This window comes from Sylvia atricapilla, chromosome 13 (genome assembly GCF_009819655.1).
Source record: "Sylvia atricapilla isolate bSylAtr1 chromosome 13, bSylAtr1.pri, whole genome shotgun sequence".
Classification (NCBI taxonomy): Eukaryota; Metazoa; Chordata; class Aves; order Passeriformes; family Sylviidae; genus Sylvia; species Sylvia atricapilla.
Window position 1 is genome coordinate 8,558,399 of NC_089152.1, and position 17,581 is coordinate 8,575,979.

The window sequence follows — 17,581 nt, forward strand, 5'->3', positions numbered from 1 at the left end:
GCAAAAATCCTTATTGACTAAGTTGCTACTGTTGATTTTTTTAATGTAAAAGTCACACAACATAAAATCATACTCAATGTATGCAATTTACATCGTGACTTAAATGAGGATTTTTGTTTTCCTTTCTACCCCCCCAAAATTAGATTTTTAGATTCATACAGGATTAAATAGCCACTTATTTCTGAAAATGTACATGAACATCTTATGGGGGTGTATAATGATACTAGTGAATACCTATCTGTGGTTCTTAACAAGTGATTTAAATTTCTCTGGGTTACTAAATTTAGAGACAGTGCATTTTGAAAAGGTGATAAATAGTATTTGGTGACCAATGGGTTTGTGTAACCAGAAGGAAACAGACTTGAATAGGTTATGAAGAGCTGAGCACATGTATGTTCTAGTAAAGGTACTCTAGAAGTCAATTTTTCCTCCAAATTGAATCATGATTTTTGTTACTCCTGATGTATGCTGGATTTTCTTTGTGTCTTGAGAATGATTTATTTCATTGGTGTTTGCTGGAGAGAGGAGTGCCCAGTTTCAGGCTCAGTCCCTTTGTGAGAATGCAGGAGCTGGTTACCTCATTTTCCTGGCCTTGTAAATTTATGTACTTTATGTGTTGTAAGGAAGAACTCGCCCAGTTTAGTAGAAGTTAAACACTAAGTCTCAACAGCATTGTGGAGTGAGGTTTGTGCCATCAAAGTGTCTGCATACAGTTTCTGAAAACTAATTTATTGCTGTTTCTGTATACAGACTGCTCTCTATGCTTTCCTGTTCAGGTATGGGATAATAGGACAGCAAATATCATAAAAATTCAAACTGAAAATACAAGTAAGGTTAACTTCATGGATTCAGTAAGCCTGAAAAAGAGACTGGCCTCAGTAATGAATATCTTTGGCACTTTTGAGGACTGGCAGCTTTGGCTGTGAACATTGCGAGGGTTCAGCTGTGAGACCATTGGAGTCCCCACAGCAGCATTCCACTGGTGCTCTCCACTGAGCAAAGAGAGGGTAAAAATAGCAAGGGTAAACTTTCCAGGTCTAGGGCTCAAAGCTGGAGACCTGGGGGGAGGAGAGATTCAGTATCTTAGGCTCATAATGAATGCTTTGAGATAATGCATAGTTTGCACATAGTGCTATCATCCAGGAAGTCTGATCTACTTTGCATGGCAGTTGATACCATCACTGCTGTTGTATGAGGAAGCTGAGGAGGGCCATGGCCTGAGCCACAGCCTTACAGCCAAGATGGGGAACTAGAACTGGTGTCTCATCCTCCTTTGCTGTGCTCTCTGTCAGCAGTATTCCCAGTCTCTTGTATCCCTCTGATCTGCTGGCATGACTGAGGTCTCTTATTACTCTGGGAAGGACTAAGTCAGAGAAATAGAAAGAGTCAGGGGTGTGGATTCTTAATAACCAGCTTCTGTGCACATAGTCCGTGCTAGCATGGGGAGACCAGAATTGCTGGTAAACCTCATTTGTATTTAGTGATGCAGTAACACAGGAGGGGGAAAAACCCCAAACTCTTGCTGTTATAGACTGTGGGCTGTTTTGGGGCCTTAGCTGGACCTGGCCTGAAGCTCTAGGTACAGAGAGCTGTGCTGCTTGTGAAGGTTGCTGGGTTTTTTTCTCCACACACAAACGAAATGTGTAAGTCACACGGTGTAATTGTGAGTTATTGAGACCGAATAGGATGGAGCACTTTGGGCTTTGCCACCTGTATTTGTGGCTAAGGGAGAGCAGAAAATGTTTGCATCATTTTTACAGCAGTAGCTGCAGTTCTCAGTAATGGAGTTCCCTTTGGGAAAAAAGCATGCCTGTCCTTTTTTTCCTTTTTTTTTTTTTTTTTTCTCTTTTTCCCCCCTTTGTCAAAGCAAAGTTTTACATATGGCCATGATAACTTGAGTTGTTTCGTGCTTTGGCTTTGATGAAAGCTGGTTTCCACATTGCTGTGTTGTCCTGTTTAGAACTCTCTGATGGGGCTCCACGGGAGAAGTGCCCAAGCATATCCAAAAATTTTACTTGGCTCTCCTGCTCCGTCGGATGGAGCTCTGTTTCCACAGAGACCAAAGCTTGAGTGTTTCAAGGAAGTTATTTTTAGGAGCTGCTGTTTAGCTGGTGGAAAGACTTTCTTCCTTAATAGGAGAGCAGACTGTAACAGGATTCCTCCTTTTCCAGAGTGTCTTTTGCCTTTTTCTACCATCCTCTTTCCCTTTTTCTGTGCCTCCCAGTTTCCCTTTCATTGCCGCCTTCTTACCCATGTCTGCTCTTCCCCTCTTCTCTTTCACTTTCTGTATCACTGTCCCTGTTGTGCAAGGGTCTAATACAAGGAACTTTACAGAGAGTGAGGGAGGGACCCAGCCTCTGCTTTAAGAATGTTGTGTTTTAAAGATCAAGCCCCCAGGTGGGTTTGTACCTGGGCTGAGTGACCACTGGACAGCATTTGTGAGGATGCAGAGGATCACGGAGCCAAGCCCTGGCGCTCAGCTCTGAGGACCTTGCACGGCTCAATTATTCATGGCCTTTGCTCGTGAGTTGTCCTGTGTCCTTTGGCCTCATGATAAATAAATATTACATGTAGCTGTTTCTGCTGATGTTTGCGGTAAGTTCAATGTCTCGCTTGCTGAGTGATGACCTCACAGTAAAGGGCTTAAAAAGATAAATCTGTTACGGTAACTCTTCTGTCTTGAGAAGGGGAACTGCCCCAAAATAAAACAGCCCCAGAGATTCTTTTAGTTGTCAGTCAGTAGGAATGTAAAGCAGAAAAGACATTTGCCATAATGATAGGCTAAGAGTGCACTAAGTCAGTGTCCTTATACCCTTTTACAATTGTTCATTTTGTCCAGATTATCGCATTTTCTTTCTGTGGAGTTGGATATTGAATAGCTGTAGCGATGAAGTGCTGCTTTAATTTAGATGTATGTCTGGGCTTTTTTAAGCTATAGACTGTCTCTGACATTACCTGGCATATGGTGAAACAGATTTTTCTCTAGAGTACCTATTGCCACAACAACAAGGTAGTTCGCTTACAATATGACATGTTTTCAGAAACAAAGTAACATCAAAAGCATCGAGTATAAAGCAGATCAGTGTTGGAGAAAATTGCCATACTAAGGCAATTGGATGTGTTGAATTCTCTTGCTGTCCTGTTACTCTGTGATTCACATTCAAACATCTGTTTCCACAGTCTGCTTATACTGTAAACCTTTTAGAAAGGAAACTTCACATTTATCATGATACCACAGTTTAGGATGGCATTGCAAAACCTACCAGTATTAATATCATTCCATGCCCACTGAAATGCCGTGTAGGTGATCATTTTCCAGTCCTGTTTTCTTGTATAGCCCTGATGCTGATGCATTTCTGCCTGTCTTTAATATGATGCAACAGCTGGCAGATAGGCTGGATGCATGTGGTGCTTTTGGGGTGCATGCCTCCAGCCCTCCTCACCCAGCAGCTGGAACAAAGTCTGTGAAGACAAGACTTTGTTCCAAGGTCCTGTTAACCGAGTCATCCAGAGCCTGCTGTATGCTGGACCTTATCTAACACTAAGGGAGAAAGGAAATCTGCTAAACGAGCTGCACAACATCTCTTGAAAAACATCAGGCAGTGGCTGTGGTGACAGACTGCCAGCATCAGCTGCTGCTTGGTTACCAAGAGGATACAATTTTACTCCTGAGAGATATTTTTATACAGTTGCTTATTCATATAACAGTAGATGCCAAAAGCACCCTTATGCTCAGCAGTATAAAAATATTAAGAAAATTTCAGTTTCACAGAGGCTACGATCCAGTCTAGTTGTACTTCATCATGAAACGAGGCAATCATGACAGCCTGTAGTTGGACTATTAGTACTGGATTATTCTTAATTTTAATTATTAATTGATCTTTCTTCTGTTGTGATTATCTCTTTTGGCACATACCAAATCATTTAGCTGCTTGAAAGTCAAGTACTCTCCAGGCCTGCTACACATCTTGCAAGCACCTTTGCAAGGAAATTGAAACCTTCCAGGTGTTGATGGGGTATAACCTAAACTGCAGGGTTTGCTTTTCATTGTCACAGCAGTGACCACAGGACTGGGAATGGTGTAGACTGTCAAAAAGACATGTTATACACAAATTGTTTCCTACTAGAAATATGTTCTGTTCTGTATTCCATTGCAATGGGAGGCGGAGTTAACAGAGAGAAATCTTCTGGGTAAATACTTTATAATTGAGTAACAGCTTTGATTTGCAGCTTTCCTAACAAGTTCTGGTGGCCAAATACTCTTCACTTCTTCCTATCCACTGTCACCTCCTCCTGTGCCCTTCCAAATTCCTTTCTATTTTGCATACATTAAATGAAAACTGAATTAGTCTCATTCTCAGCTTTTTTTGCAGTGTGAAGCAGCACACAGGCTGGGACAGTTTCATAGACTGGATTGGAATATTGGGGAGCCATCCAGGACTTGCTATGAATCCTGCATTTTATGGAATTTTGTATTTTGATAATTACAAAATAACCTTGACATGTTTTTAACTGGCAAAGAAACATGAGGAATATTTTATACTGATTAGTAACTGAAAAAATGAAGAGGCCTGTTGTCTTTGCTGTCACTAACAAGGCAATTTTGTCTTCTTATTCCAACTGCATGGCATTAAAGGTGGGCAGAGGAGTAACTGTCTTTTTTTAATGGTGGAAGAGCTATTAACCTCTAGGACATCCAGCTGGAATTCCTGAGTGACTCTGGACAGGGGAGAAGTTTCATTTATAATTTGCTATGCTGTGGAGTGAAAGACAAGAACTGTTCCTGAAAAATGTGAAGATTAATGACCAAACTGCCATTCTTTCTTTGAGGATAGCTCTCTTCAGCCTGTGTAGTATTTGGATTGTTTACTTTGCTGGACCGTTTTAAAATTTAAATTTGGAAGCTCATATCTCCTAGGAATAGATTTTAAAAGACCCACAACAGATAAGGAGGGATGCTTTGGGTTTTATCCCCCTCCGTTTTTGTTGCTTTGGTTTGGTTTCTGCATCTGTGATGTGAAATGTGTTCTGTTTTGGCTTTTTTTTTTTTTTTTTCGTTTTAAAGGCTCTTTCTTTTTTGTGCAGGTATGGTGTCAGTCCTGAGAACATTATCCTGTATGGTCAGAGCATTGGTACTGTCCCTACAGTCGACCTGGCATCTCGGTACGAGTGTGCAGCTGTGATCCTCCATTCTCCCCTGATGTCTGGATTACGGGTAGCTTTTCCTGACACCAGGAAAACCTATTGCTTTGATGCTTTCCCAAGGTATGTATCACTGCTGCAAGGGCGGTTTTCTATACTCACCATGCTCTAAAGGTGTTTAAAAGTAGATACTGAGACTTCTATTTGTTCCTCCCTAGTGGGGCTCTTGTAGGAACCTGATTTTGTGACCAAAACAAAGTCCCTGTCCCATCTTTCAGAAGATATTAAGCTTGTTTTAAGAAGCTCTAGAAAACTATATACAACTGTTTTAAGACAAAACATTTGCTTTTATAGTCTAGTTTTCACCAGAAAAACAATTGCAACAGACCTGGAGTACCCAAATATTTGGGAATGGTAGAGGTCATGGGAACAGCAGATATTCTTGGAATCTTTTAGAACTTCTCATTTGATCCAGTTTAAGTTATGGAATATGAGAGGAGAAGCCAGTCTCTCTACAGCGGGGCAGGGAGGGAAGCACAGGTCAAAAGCTTAGTAGTCCATGGAAGGGAGAAGATAAAACAGATACTCACTGATGTCTTGGTCAAAGCTTGGCTTTACTTCAGAAAGTCATGCTTGTGATAAGTACAGTAAGGAATATTCATTGCATTTCTTGTTTTTTTTTGTTTGTTTTATTTTGGTTACAACAGATTAAAATTAGCAGCTGCAGAAGGTTGTAGGTATAAATCTGTATGCCAGAACAGCTAGAAGGAATGCTGAAGTAACTAGGAACAACTAGAAGTAATAGTGGCTCTCACAATCCCCATGTTTAGAATCCTTTCAAAGAGATTATTAGTTAATTAATTAACTTGTTGGAGGTGCAGACTGAATTTGAAGCACTTATACTCCAGCTCATTCATCATCCTCAAACCTGAAATCCAATATTTACAAATGCTTCTGCAAGAGAGGAAAAAACAAAGCCTTGAACATAGCTCTGATTACAGAAGTAACAGTGATTAGCTGTTACCAGCCAAATCAAATAACAGTTTTAAAAAGAAAAGTGGGAAGGGGAACAGTGACAGCAGATGTGCTGTAGCACTTGAGTATTTTGTTCTTGCCCTACTGAGCTGTTCATTGCTGTCAGTCTGTCTTCCCCTGGTACTGGGAGCAGTGAAAATAAACAGCAGTGCACTTTATGAATGTGTGCAGCTCAACTGTCTGTCTTCACAGTGGGAAACAAAATAGTTCTGTGTGCACCTACAGTGAGTTGCTATTATGTGCATTTTATGTTGGGACTCCACGAGAATTTGGTCTCTGTAGATTTTTCTAGCTGCAGAGCTGTGTGGCTGAGAATACTAAGTAAGGCTAATGTGCAGTTTAAATACTGCTTTATGAGTCGCTGAGTTGGCAATGGGACGCCTTCCAGTTCTCTGCAAAATATAAATATTATCTGGCTTAATGGTCTGTGAATATATGTTAAAAAAATGTTTTATTATATGAATACTGGAGAGAAAGGGGTTTCCTACAATGAATGAGAACTTAGTGTCTAGCCACAAAAATTATGCATAAACATCTCTGTTAGCTGTATGTAGCTGATAGGCCTATTACACCAGACCTTTCATGGGCTTAAAACTTCAGTTTATACAGCATATTGATTATAAAGTATTTACATTTGGCAGTGAGACTAATTTTGGGATGAAAATCATGGGGAAAAACAAAATATGCATTATTCTGGTGCCTCTTTTATGTTGGGATTTTTTTTTTCATTCAGCATCGTGCACACCACTCAAGTCCCACGCAGGAAAAGTGAAATAAGGCTGCATCTTAATTTTAAATAGTACCTTAAATGGCATAAAACCTGAGGAGTTTTTTGAGTTATAGAGACAGAAATATGTTTACACTCAGCTGTTCACTGAAATACCAATGGCAGCTCTCTAGAATACTAAATTCTGAGGTTTGTAAGTGTGAGGCTTAGTGCTTCAGTTTACATCTTTTTAGCTAACTTTATATTTATATAAAAGTTTTTTGAACCTGTTTTTAAGTTGGGGTATGCTGGCATCTGCATTTTTTTAAATAATTTTGAGCTGTCTTGATTATTTGGTAAAATCAAAGGTCATGCCAAAATTGCATGCCTTCTTGTTCTTCAGGGGCAGGAAAATCCAAACACCTTTTATTAGCTACCATAAAGAAGCAGATTTGTCCTCCCATAAAATTAAGTCGTACCAGCACTCATTTTTCCACATTCCTCCATTTGTTGATGGAAGTGGAGCTGGTAGGAAGCTGAGGTTTCATTAGGACATGGTGTGTCTAACACAGATTTGGAATCACTGGTAACTACCAATGGAATGGCTGTCTGGAAATAAAAGCTGGGGCCTGCATGAGGAGAGTCAGAGAAAGCTGTTGTTCACTGCCTGCAAGTTCATGTGCTGCCAGGGTGCTTCATAATTGGGGTTTTCTGGCCTGACCTCTTAGGTGGGAAGGTGCATTTGTCACTCTTCCCTTCACTCAGAACCCATTTTCCTGTGACAGGTAGTCCCAAGCTGTATTGGTCTGCTAAAGGTAGCTTTAGCAAGGACAAAAGGAAAAATATTACTCTAAGGCCATTTCACAGTCACAGCTGGCAAAAGGGCTGATTACATAAAGTAAAATCCTGTGTGATTTCTATGATTTGCAGTTAAATACCCTTGTGTAATGCTCTTCTCCCACAGTTTTCTCTTTCATTGTTTGAACTTTAACAATCAGTACTTAAAACAGATTGTTTTCCTTTAACTGAATCTGTCTAATTTGGGGGTTCAAAGACAGGTTCAAGCTCCCTGAGCCAAGGCCTTTTTTTTTTTTTTTTTTTTAATGAAATCTTATGACTGGAATGTAGTTAATTAGCTCTTAAGCTGTTAAATTGGAAGGTGATAATGTGTCATGTGAGAAGAGTCCATGCTTGCAAAATGTCCCACAGAATCGTACTTCACAGTGCTTTGTGTGACAGATAAGTCACTGTTTTGGCGGGGTTTTATGGGTGCCAAACTTTATTTGCATGCTGCCCACTCAAGGTTGTTGTTGTTAGCACTGGTGGGATGGTGGTGATGGCAGTGCAGGCTCCTGTTTTACACATGTGCTTTGGGAAGGAGTCTTGTGCCATATCACTTGTGCTCAATTCCAGTGCTCTGCAGCCGTTTAAAAACATGCAGTGGTAACTGGGTTGTGTGTCAACAGTCAAGCTTACTTTCTCTAATAATGTGAGACTGAAAGCCCCAAACTGAGCTGTGTCTTTCTTTTCCTTCCCCCAGCATTGACAAGATCTCTAAAGTGACCTCTCCTGTGCTGGTCATCCACGGTACCGAAGATGAGGTGATCGATTTCTCCCATGGCCTGGCCATGTACGAGCGATGTCCACGGGCAGTGGAGCCCCTCTGGGTGGAAGGGGCTGGGCATAATGACATAGAGCTTTATGCACAGTACTTAGAGAGACTAAAACAGTTCATATCTCATGAACTTCCCAACTCCTGAAGAAGCCTACCTGATCTTACCTCAGTTACTGTGAACGGAAGAAATTACCTGGTTTTGCACATGCTTTAACTGGATAGCTGTAATAGCTTTATACTATGAAGAAATGCCCTGTCTTGAGGGTGTTCTAATCAAACATCTGATGAAATTTGTCTTTTCTATCTGGAAATGATTCTACTAATGCACACAAATATGGTCAACTACTGTAATTCCAACAATTTTTAGCTTCATTGCCCTGAAGGAAGTGGGAATCCTAGCTGCTTATGGGGACACTTTTTACCTAGTGCTGTATTAATCGAAGATCAGTTTTCTCTGTCTCATTTCAGATCATTTATAATTCTGTCCTACAAAGACTTTTTCCCCAGCGTGTTCTCAGAGTGGAGAACACAACTGTTATGAGCTACAGCTTGTTCAGAACAATCATGGGTTCAATCTAAGGGAGTACTTTCTCTGTGAAGTTTCTAGCTGTGGTATTGTAACTGGAAAGTTATTGTGATGAAGTTCCCTCTCCTCCCTTCTAGTGTTCTTTTGTTAACTTACTGATCTTCCCAAGTAAATTATTTAAAAACACTTTTACCTGAAAATAAGCAAACTACTATATGGGGCTAAACTCTGTAATGACCTCTCCATTACTTGTATAAACATAACTGGAATATTCTTAAAGGATCTAGGGACAAAACTGCTTTTGTTTAAAAATAAATGTGTAAATTTACTACTAGAAAACTCATTTTAATATTCAGATTGTCTGAATAATAGCCATAACAGACATTTCCTTCTGTAAAGCATTCCTGTAGACTTTTTAAAAGTACTGTACATATTTGAATTTACATTGTGCATAGATTCTTAATTGGTAGTTTTAATTTAAGTCTAGTTACAATAAACTGCAAAATTCTGGTTTGTATATGATTGAATACATTTTGTTAAAATATGTTTTTATCCCTATATTATTTTGCTATTAAAGTTTTATAAAGTTTCCAGGACAAAAAAAAAATAAAATTTACACATTTATGTTTTGATGAATTATGTAACTAAATTTTCATTGAGCTGATCTTTTTAGTTTAGAAGTAATTTGATTCTTTGACACTGGAATCGCACAGATTATGCATCAGAAATGCAAAACACTTAAAAATTGTTACACTACTAGGATAGGTCTAATTTTTCCAAATTTAAAGGCCTTAAATGTACTGTAAGCCTCAGATTGTTGTATAAATTGATCGCGATTGATTGCAGTTTGTGTCCTGTTGCTAGAAAGCAACACAGTGATTGTAATGGAATAAAGGATGCATGGATTAGAGCTTGCTCAAGTTTGGAATCTTATTTGGTGCATAATTTCCATACATGAGGAAAGTGTAAAAATGTTACTTGATAGAGTAAGCTGGGTAGGTAAATCAAATGTGCAAGAGGTTATGTTTAAATGGTGTTCAGCTGGTTCTAAGAAATGAAAAATCATGATTCGTTGCCTGGAAGAAATATTTGAACATAGTTTTTAAGAATTCCTATAACAGGCCTGCAGTTAATTTTCACCACTGCAAGTGTGCATTGTCTTTGATTATTGCCTTGGCCCTATTACTGCAAAAGGGAAAAAACTTGTATTTTCACTTCCAGTGAAATGGGGAAATGCGTCCACATCACCTAGGTCCTTAGACTCTTGATCTGGGCATCAGTGTTGTCTAACTGTAACTTTTAACTGTCCCAAGCAGCAGGGCCCTCTTGGTGACTCTGCCAGCCAAAATTGTCAGGTTTTGCCTAATCACCACCTCAAGCTCAGCACTTCCCTCCTGTATTTTAAATGAATATTCAGATGCTTGTTTGATTTTATATATATTTACTGTACTATCATAAATCCACAGTGGTTTTCTTCCATTCCTACATGTGTTCTTCCTGGGACTGTAGCCCTGTGGAAACCAAACTGCTGTGTGTGGTGCAGGTATTGAAGATAATGTTAAAAGGGTCAGCCTGTCCATGTAGTGACTTCGGGGATTTTTACCTAATTAGCTCTGGTTTTTTGGTACCCACATTGAACTTTGTGTTGCTCTGAAACCTCAGCCTGCAACGTTTCTTCTCCTCATGACCCTCTGTAGCTACTCTTTTACTTTAACAAACTGATTCTTCTAACCTTTTCCCTATAAACTGATTTTTTGATTACTAGTTTTCCAACTCCTGAAGTTATTTTGGAACTTGTCTTTGCATTTGCTTAGTTTTTTGCCAGTATTTCTCTGTTAATGAGAACCCTGAATATTAATTCAGCTTTGTTATTTGTGTCCCATGGTCTCTGCAGTTGCAGCCACAGTTTACAATGTCCTGGCTGAACATGAATTTCCACTTGTACTATCTTTTATTTGCCTGAATTCCTGCTTAACTAATTCTCAGAGGGGCCACAGTCTTTTGGCTTCTGCATTGACTAATTTGGTTTGTGAAGTTCATCTGCATTAAACTAACACAGATGTTTTGCTCTTAATTAAAACGTTAATGACCTATCATTGATCCACTGGTATGGATCCTCTTCCCTCTCTTTTAATTCAGTAATTTGTTAACCTGTTTGTTCCCTTAAATAATTTTCCTTGTAGCCCTATTCTCATCTAATAGTTCTTAAATGATTTTTAAACAATTTTCTGATGTATGCTTTGCACAAAATAAATGCTAATAGTGATCTGCTTTGTATTGTAAACTTGTACCAAAGTTTCAAGCATTTCAAAATGCTGCTGGCCAACCTTGGAACTATTCATTGAAAAAAATGTGGCCATGTCATGAAGATGCAGTTTCATCCATGACAGTGAATTTCAGGTCCTCATTCTTTTAAAGAAAAAAAAATGTTTTCATTTTTAAATTATAGGAAAGGGGATGATGTGAGGTTATGAAAAACAACTTTTGGACTTTAAAAAAATAGTCTATTCCAGCAAACTGCTAACATGCTGTATTTTAAATGTACAATGTGGGCCTTTACAAGAACTTGTTATGCATATTTTAGAGCTATCAAGGTGTCACTGTAAAAATGGCTCTTGTGTGCCTGGATGAATTATGCAACGGGTCTCCCAAAGGTGTGAGTTAACATTTTGTTGTTGATGGGATTCTCTGTCCATTTTTCCTGTGTGACTGACCATTTTTGTTCATGTAGTGCAGCCACAGGTGATGTAGATCTTGTTTGCAGGAAGGTAAGATGTGGTACATCTGTTCACTATCAGTAGTTGTCTGGTTGTTGTACTTTGGAAAAGCCAGAGAAGACTTATTTGTTACAGCTTCAAAGGTGTCATTTTCCAAGGAGTCTGATATGTATCCTTTTAAAATTTATGTAACTGTTACAAATTTAACTTGTGCTCACACCGAGGCCTGTTACCTGTGTCACCTCTGCTGCGGTTTTGTTCCTCGTTTTTCCATGTCACTCCTGTAACTTGTGCCAGCTCTGCTCGGGGTGCTGACCCTGAAACTCTAAATACCCAAACCTGTATTTATGCTTAGCATTGTACACATCTATAAACTCTGTATCGCATTTGCTTTTTCTAAATGGTGCTAAACATAGAAGTAGAGACCCAACGTACTTGCTTCCTCTGGTTATTCTTTCAGCCGTAAAACTTGATAGTTCTCACTCAGAAAACGCTTTCTTCCCCAGGTCTATGCTTGTGAAAGCAAACTAATGATCTCAGTTAAGCCCGTTTAACTCATTTCGGTATGTCCTTCTATGTGGAACTCTCCAAACATTTTAACTCTGAAGCTTAGCTCAAATGCAGTCGTTTGTACTCCAGCACTGGGTAAGGGTGGGGTGGCTCTTTGATGGTGGGCACTCCACTGTTGGGAATGAGGTCAGGCACAGAAACTCCTGCTGGGTCTGTGTTGCTTTCCAAGTCCGGTGGTAATACTGAGGTCACATGGGTGTGAATTTCAAAGCAGGAGGTTGCGCTTGGGTCTCGTAGCTTCGGTACAGCACTAAAGAAGCAGGAGCTGGTCCTTGCAGCAGGAGAGTGAGCCCTTCTCCTTTGACTCTGCCGATGTCCGGTTTTGCAGATGAGTTTCTGCAGTAATCAAATTAATTTTGTAGAAAGTGTAAGGGCGACATGCCTACTGTCTTAAAAAAAAACCCCAAAAACCTCCAAGATCCCTACACCATGAATAGGTCAATTATAAATTACCTTCTGGTTCCTGTAAGGGTAAAGGTGCTTTGGTCTGGGTTTCCTCGGGGCTGGGAGCGCATCACGTCGGTTTCTAGAGTAAAACCATTGCTGGCTGTCCCCGCGTGGGACGGGGCTGCGCTTCTCTCTGCGGAGGCCGGAGCATCCCCGCTGCCTGCCCCGGGCCGTGGGGCAGCCCGGCCCTGCCTGTGTCCGTGCTGCATCCGCGCTGCGCTCGGCGGGGCTGCCCGGGGATGGGGCGGCTCGGGGGCTCAGCCCCGCCGCTGCTGGTGAGGACGGTGAGGACGATGAGGATGGTGATGGTGGCGCAGGCGGTGAGAGCTGCCGATGAGAGGGGCCGGGGCGGGCTGAGGGGCGGAGGCGCTGCTGCAGGCCGGCGGTCAGAGCCCTCGGGCCGTGCCCGGGCTGTCCCGGGTGAGCTGCGCCCGGGTGAGCTGCGCCCGGGTGAGCTGCGCCCGGGTGAGCTGCGCCCGGGTGAGCTGTCCCCGGGTGAGCTGTCCCCGGGTGAGCTGTCCCCGGGTGAGCTGTGCCCGGGTGAGCTGCCCCCGGGTGAGCTGTCCCCGGGTGAGCTGCCCCCGGTGAGGAGGAGGAGGCAGGAGCCGCTGCGTCTGGGCCTTGCCTTAGCGGGAGAAGCAGCGGAAGGAACACACGCCTCTGGATTACACTTGGACTTCAAGGCAAACACAGGTGCCTTTGGTTTGCTGTGTCTTTGGAGGCGACTGCGTGCAGTGGATCTTTCCTTTATTTTCTCCTTTTGTTTCTAGGCCTTACTAGTTTAGAAACTACTGTAAACTAAAAAGACATCAATCCATAGTTTTGCTTATCCTAAATCACGTTTTCCATGGGAGTTTGTTCTTGGAACTTGCAGGCCTGCTGAAAGCTTTAACATGACTTACGTTTCAAGTCACTCAGCTGTAGCAGTGCCATTAGGAATGCTTTGGATCTGCCCCAAAACCCTTTCCCTCTGGCTCAGACCAGGAGCAGGGATGGCAGCGGTGCCTAACATCCTCCTCTGCATGGGCCATCTGTAAAATATAGCTAGGATTAAGCTAAGTAATCCAATGTTATATTCCAGGGATGAGTTATAGCCATGAATGTACATTTTGATACATGAAATTCCATCGTATTTGTGGAACGCTGGACTAATACAATTACAATAGTCAGGCAATGCTCTGGACCCTCAGTAACACCAACTTGAAGTTGAAAACTTTAATCTTGAATCAAATAAATAACAAACCTAAAGCTTCTCAAACATGCTGATCTGGGATGTCCCTCTAGGAAATAAAAAACACAGTCCAGATTTTTTTCTTTGCTTAGAAATGAAAAGGAAGGCTTTAGTCACATTCCAGGGCTCCCAGGACATGACCTCCAGCCTTCAGCAGTATACTGTTACATTAAAACATTCACCATTTCAAACACTCTTGGCAATATGCCACTGAGTTTTGGGTTCCTTGTCCCTTTTAATTATCAGAACTTTCTTTTGTGCTTGCAGCCCTACTTATCACGAAGTCCCAGCCTACTTATGTTGCATGTAATTGCTTTATTGATCCATTCCCAGAGTGTAAATCGAACCTTTGGGCTTCGCCTGGAGGAAGGAGAGCTGGACAGGGGCACTGCCTTATAAGAAAATTTAAGCTCCACAGAGTCCCTGTTGTCCCTTACCAGCGCCTTTTTATCAACACATGAAGTTGTTGTGGCCTTTGAGCAGCTTCACCTGGTTACACCAGACTAATGGCTTTAATCAGCAGGCAAAGAGCAGCTAGAAAGCAAAAACGGAGCCTTTAAACTCAGTTTATATCTGTTGGAAAAATAGTCTGTGTTGGACCCTGGGGCTGGACCCAAAGTGCAAATAGCTCAGCGGGAGTGTAAAAGTTTCCTTCCCTAATCAAGTAGAAAAAAAAGTCTTTAACAAGTATAGCAACTTTAAAAAATGTTTTTAATTAAAAAATGAATATGGAACAGTAAATTTTCTTTTGGTGATTGGGTTAGGTTTTTTTGTTGGTTTGTGTGGATTTTTGGGTGGGTTTTTTGTTTGTTTGTTTGTTGTTTTTTTGGTGGGGAGAGGCATCTGTGCAGTCTTTGAGTGTTTGTATGAATAATGAAGATAGTTTTCCTGAGCATTAAGGAATACTTTAAATGAAAAATATATGACCATTGTTGCATTTTAGTACCTAAAACCTATCATATATCTCTTGATTTGGCTCATTGAAACATTCAGTGTTTGTCAAAGAGATGCAGTGATCTGTAGCCAAGCCGCAGCAGAGCATCCATCGATGTAGTTATGTACACATATATTTTGAGGTAAACTCTCTGGGATTCTTTGCTGTTTATGTTTATTAAGATTCACTATATTTATAATTATTTCAGAACATAGCCTGAATCTCAGAAGTTGTCTGTGGGACATTTATTATAAAAGACTGTTGCACAGTAGGAAAACCTTTCCTGGGACTATGGGCTCTTACAAACCCTCCAGCATGTTCAGAAGCAGCTTTCTCTGGAGTTATCACAGGAAAAGTTTGCTGAGTCAGAACCTGGGCCAGCAGCCACAAGAAAAGCTCTTGTCCTGTGAAGTGTTACTTCAACTCTTCAGATATATTTTAATGGATATCTTTGGACCTAGCTTGGCCTGGAAACAGTCTCGGTTTTTTAGCTGTGATTAAAATGCCAACCTGCTCAAAGCGATCCAAGGTGATCCAGCACAAAGGTGAAGCCATTTTTTTGCTATATATGAGGTGCTCAGGCTCATATTGGGGAATGTTGTCTCAAGCTCAGAAGTCCAAGGCAGCCTTTCTGCTCCAGAAACAAATGATTAAACCAAGAAAAAGGCTGTTAAAGCCCAGAGATGAACCAACAAGGAGATGTGGGTTTGGTATCTCAAAGGTTTCCTGGTGCTGGCTGACAGGGATGGTGGGGCAGGTGAGGGGTGGGCATCGCTGGGTGCAGCCCTGTACAGGGGGGTCCTGTGCCGTGCCAGGAACTGCACTCGGTGCTGGGGCTGGGAGACAGCCGGGCTTGGGGCACTCATCCCTCGGCAGGATTAGGGAATGATGAGCAGGATCAGTGGAGGATGCCCAGGACCGCTGGAGGCTGGGCAGAACCAGTGAAGGATGTCCAGGACGGCTGGAGGACGGGCAGGACCAGTGGAGGATGCCCAGGACCGCTGGAGGATGCTCAGGACCAGTGGAGGATGGGCAGGACCGCTGGAGGCTGGGCAGAACCAGTGAAGGATGCTCAGGACCAGTGGAGGATGGGCAGGACCGCTGGAGGATGCTCAGGACCAGTGGAGGATGCCCAGGACCAGTGGAGGATGCTCAGGACCAGTGGAGGATGCCCAGGACCGCCGGAGGACGGGCCGGGTCGCTCCGGCCGCTCGGGCTCCGGCCGGGCCGCGGGGCAGCGGCTGTGCAAGGGCGCCGCCTCCCGGCCGCCCGCCGCTCTGCAGGGACGGTCGCGTCCCCGCGTCCCCCCCGTGTCTCCCCACCGTGTCCCCACCGTGTCCCCCCGTCCCCGCTGTGCCCATGTCCTTGGGGGCTCCAGGCTAGCACAATTGGGTTCTGAGCTGGCGATGGCCCTGCGGCCGGCTCACCGGGCCCGCACTGCCGGAGTGACCCCGCGGCGCCTCCCCTGCTCCGTGGGAACGGGGTGCTGCTCAGGAGATGCTGCCTCCGTTCCTTCCTTTCTCGAAGGAAACAGGAAACCGCCCAGCGAGGGAGTGTGCCCGGGAAAAAAAGAATCTCTTACAGAGGAGGAACCTCCCTGCACTCGTGAGCGAGAGCTGAGTCCCTGGACAGAGATGTCTGTGCCCTGCGAGTCAATTCCCGCAGGCCACTCACTCAGATTAGCTTGGTTCTCTGCCCTCGCTTTACCGTGAAAATCCCAGCCATCGATATTTGGTATTGAACGCTACAGCTGTGTTTGTAGGCAAAACATCACAGTCACCGTGCCAAAGCACTGGACGGTAGAGGTTCCTGCCTCGTCCCTGGCAGCCCATTACAGAAAATGACCCATTTTCATTTGTTAGAAAGTAAACTGCAGTTTATAACCCACAATAGCACTCAGAGGAGGGCTTGGGTTGGTTATTTTTGTGAGGAAGAGTTACACCAGGCGTACATCGCAGGCACTGAGCGTTAGTCATGATTTGTCATTTGCAGGTGTGAGGTTGTTCCTGAGTGTTCTCACGCTGTGGATGTATCCTGTAACAAAGGGCTCTGCTGTAAACTTCATCCCGGTGCTGCTGCAAAACAAAAATCAGCTTGGAGAAATGAAATCCAAAGAGTGAAATGGAAAGAGTTTAGCTGCCAAGCACCACTCTACAGGTAGTTATAGGTGCCTGTATGTTTACTTTAAAAAGAGACAGCAATATTTAGAAAACAGAGTGATATGTTCAGTCCCTTTTAGTCTGAAATTTTCTTCCTTTGGCCAGTGAAAACTTAGTATGGATTGAGAAGAAAATAATCAAACCAGTCTGTTTCTGGCAATGAAAGAGAAAATGCCTTTAATGGTATTGAACAGTACTCACACCGTCAAGATTTTGGTTGCTTTTTCAGGAAAAGTCCCAGGTAAGCAAGAGTGATTTTGGCTTTGCTGGTTGTTCTGTAAGGCCTGCACATAGCTTAGGACTAACCAAAGTGCTTTACATTTACCTCTACTATGTTCGATTAATTATTGATGCCTTTTATTTAGATTGCAAGTTAGTGAAATATTTTGCATGAAATAAATATTTTAAATAACATGCATAATGTAATGCACATACATGCATACATAATATATGAGATTTCTAGGGCCCTGGCAGATGTAAAAGCCTCAGGTCCTCGATG

At 42.4% G+C, this 17,581-nt stretch overlaps 2 protein-coding genes across 2 annotated transcripts in view; both read left to right on the forward strand.

The window, feature by feature from the left end:
- Positions 1-9,934, forward strand: part of ABHD17C (abhydrolase domain containing 17C, depalmitoylase) — a 28,800-nt gene extending 18,866 nt beyond the window's left edge. Inside the window, exons 2-3 of the mRNA XM_066328335.1 lie at positions 5,086-5,265; positions 8,424-9,934. Of these exons, the coding sequence (XP_066184432.1) occupies positions 5,086-5,265; positions 8,424-8,643 (400 nt within the window). The 3' untranslated portion in view covers positions 8,644-9,934. The remainder of the gene's footprint in view (positions 1-5,085; positions 5,266-8,423) is intronic.
- The window catches only part of CEMIP (cell migration inducing hyaluronidase 1), a 129,537-nt gene that overhangs the window by 10,823 nt on the left and 101,133 nt on the right, over positions 1-17,581 (forward strand). The gene's annotated exons all lie outside the window — the stretch shown is intronic.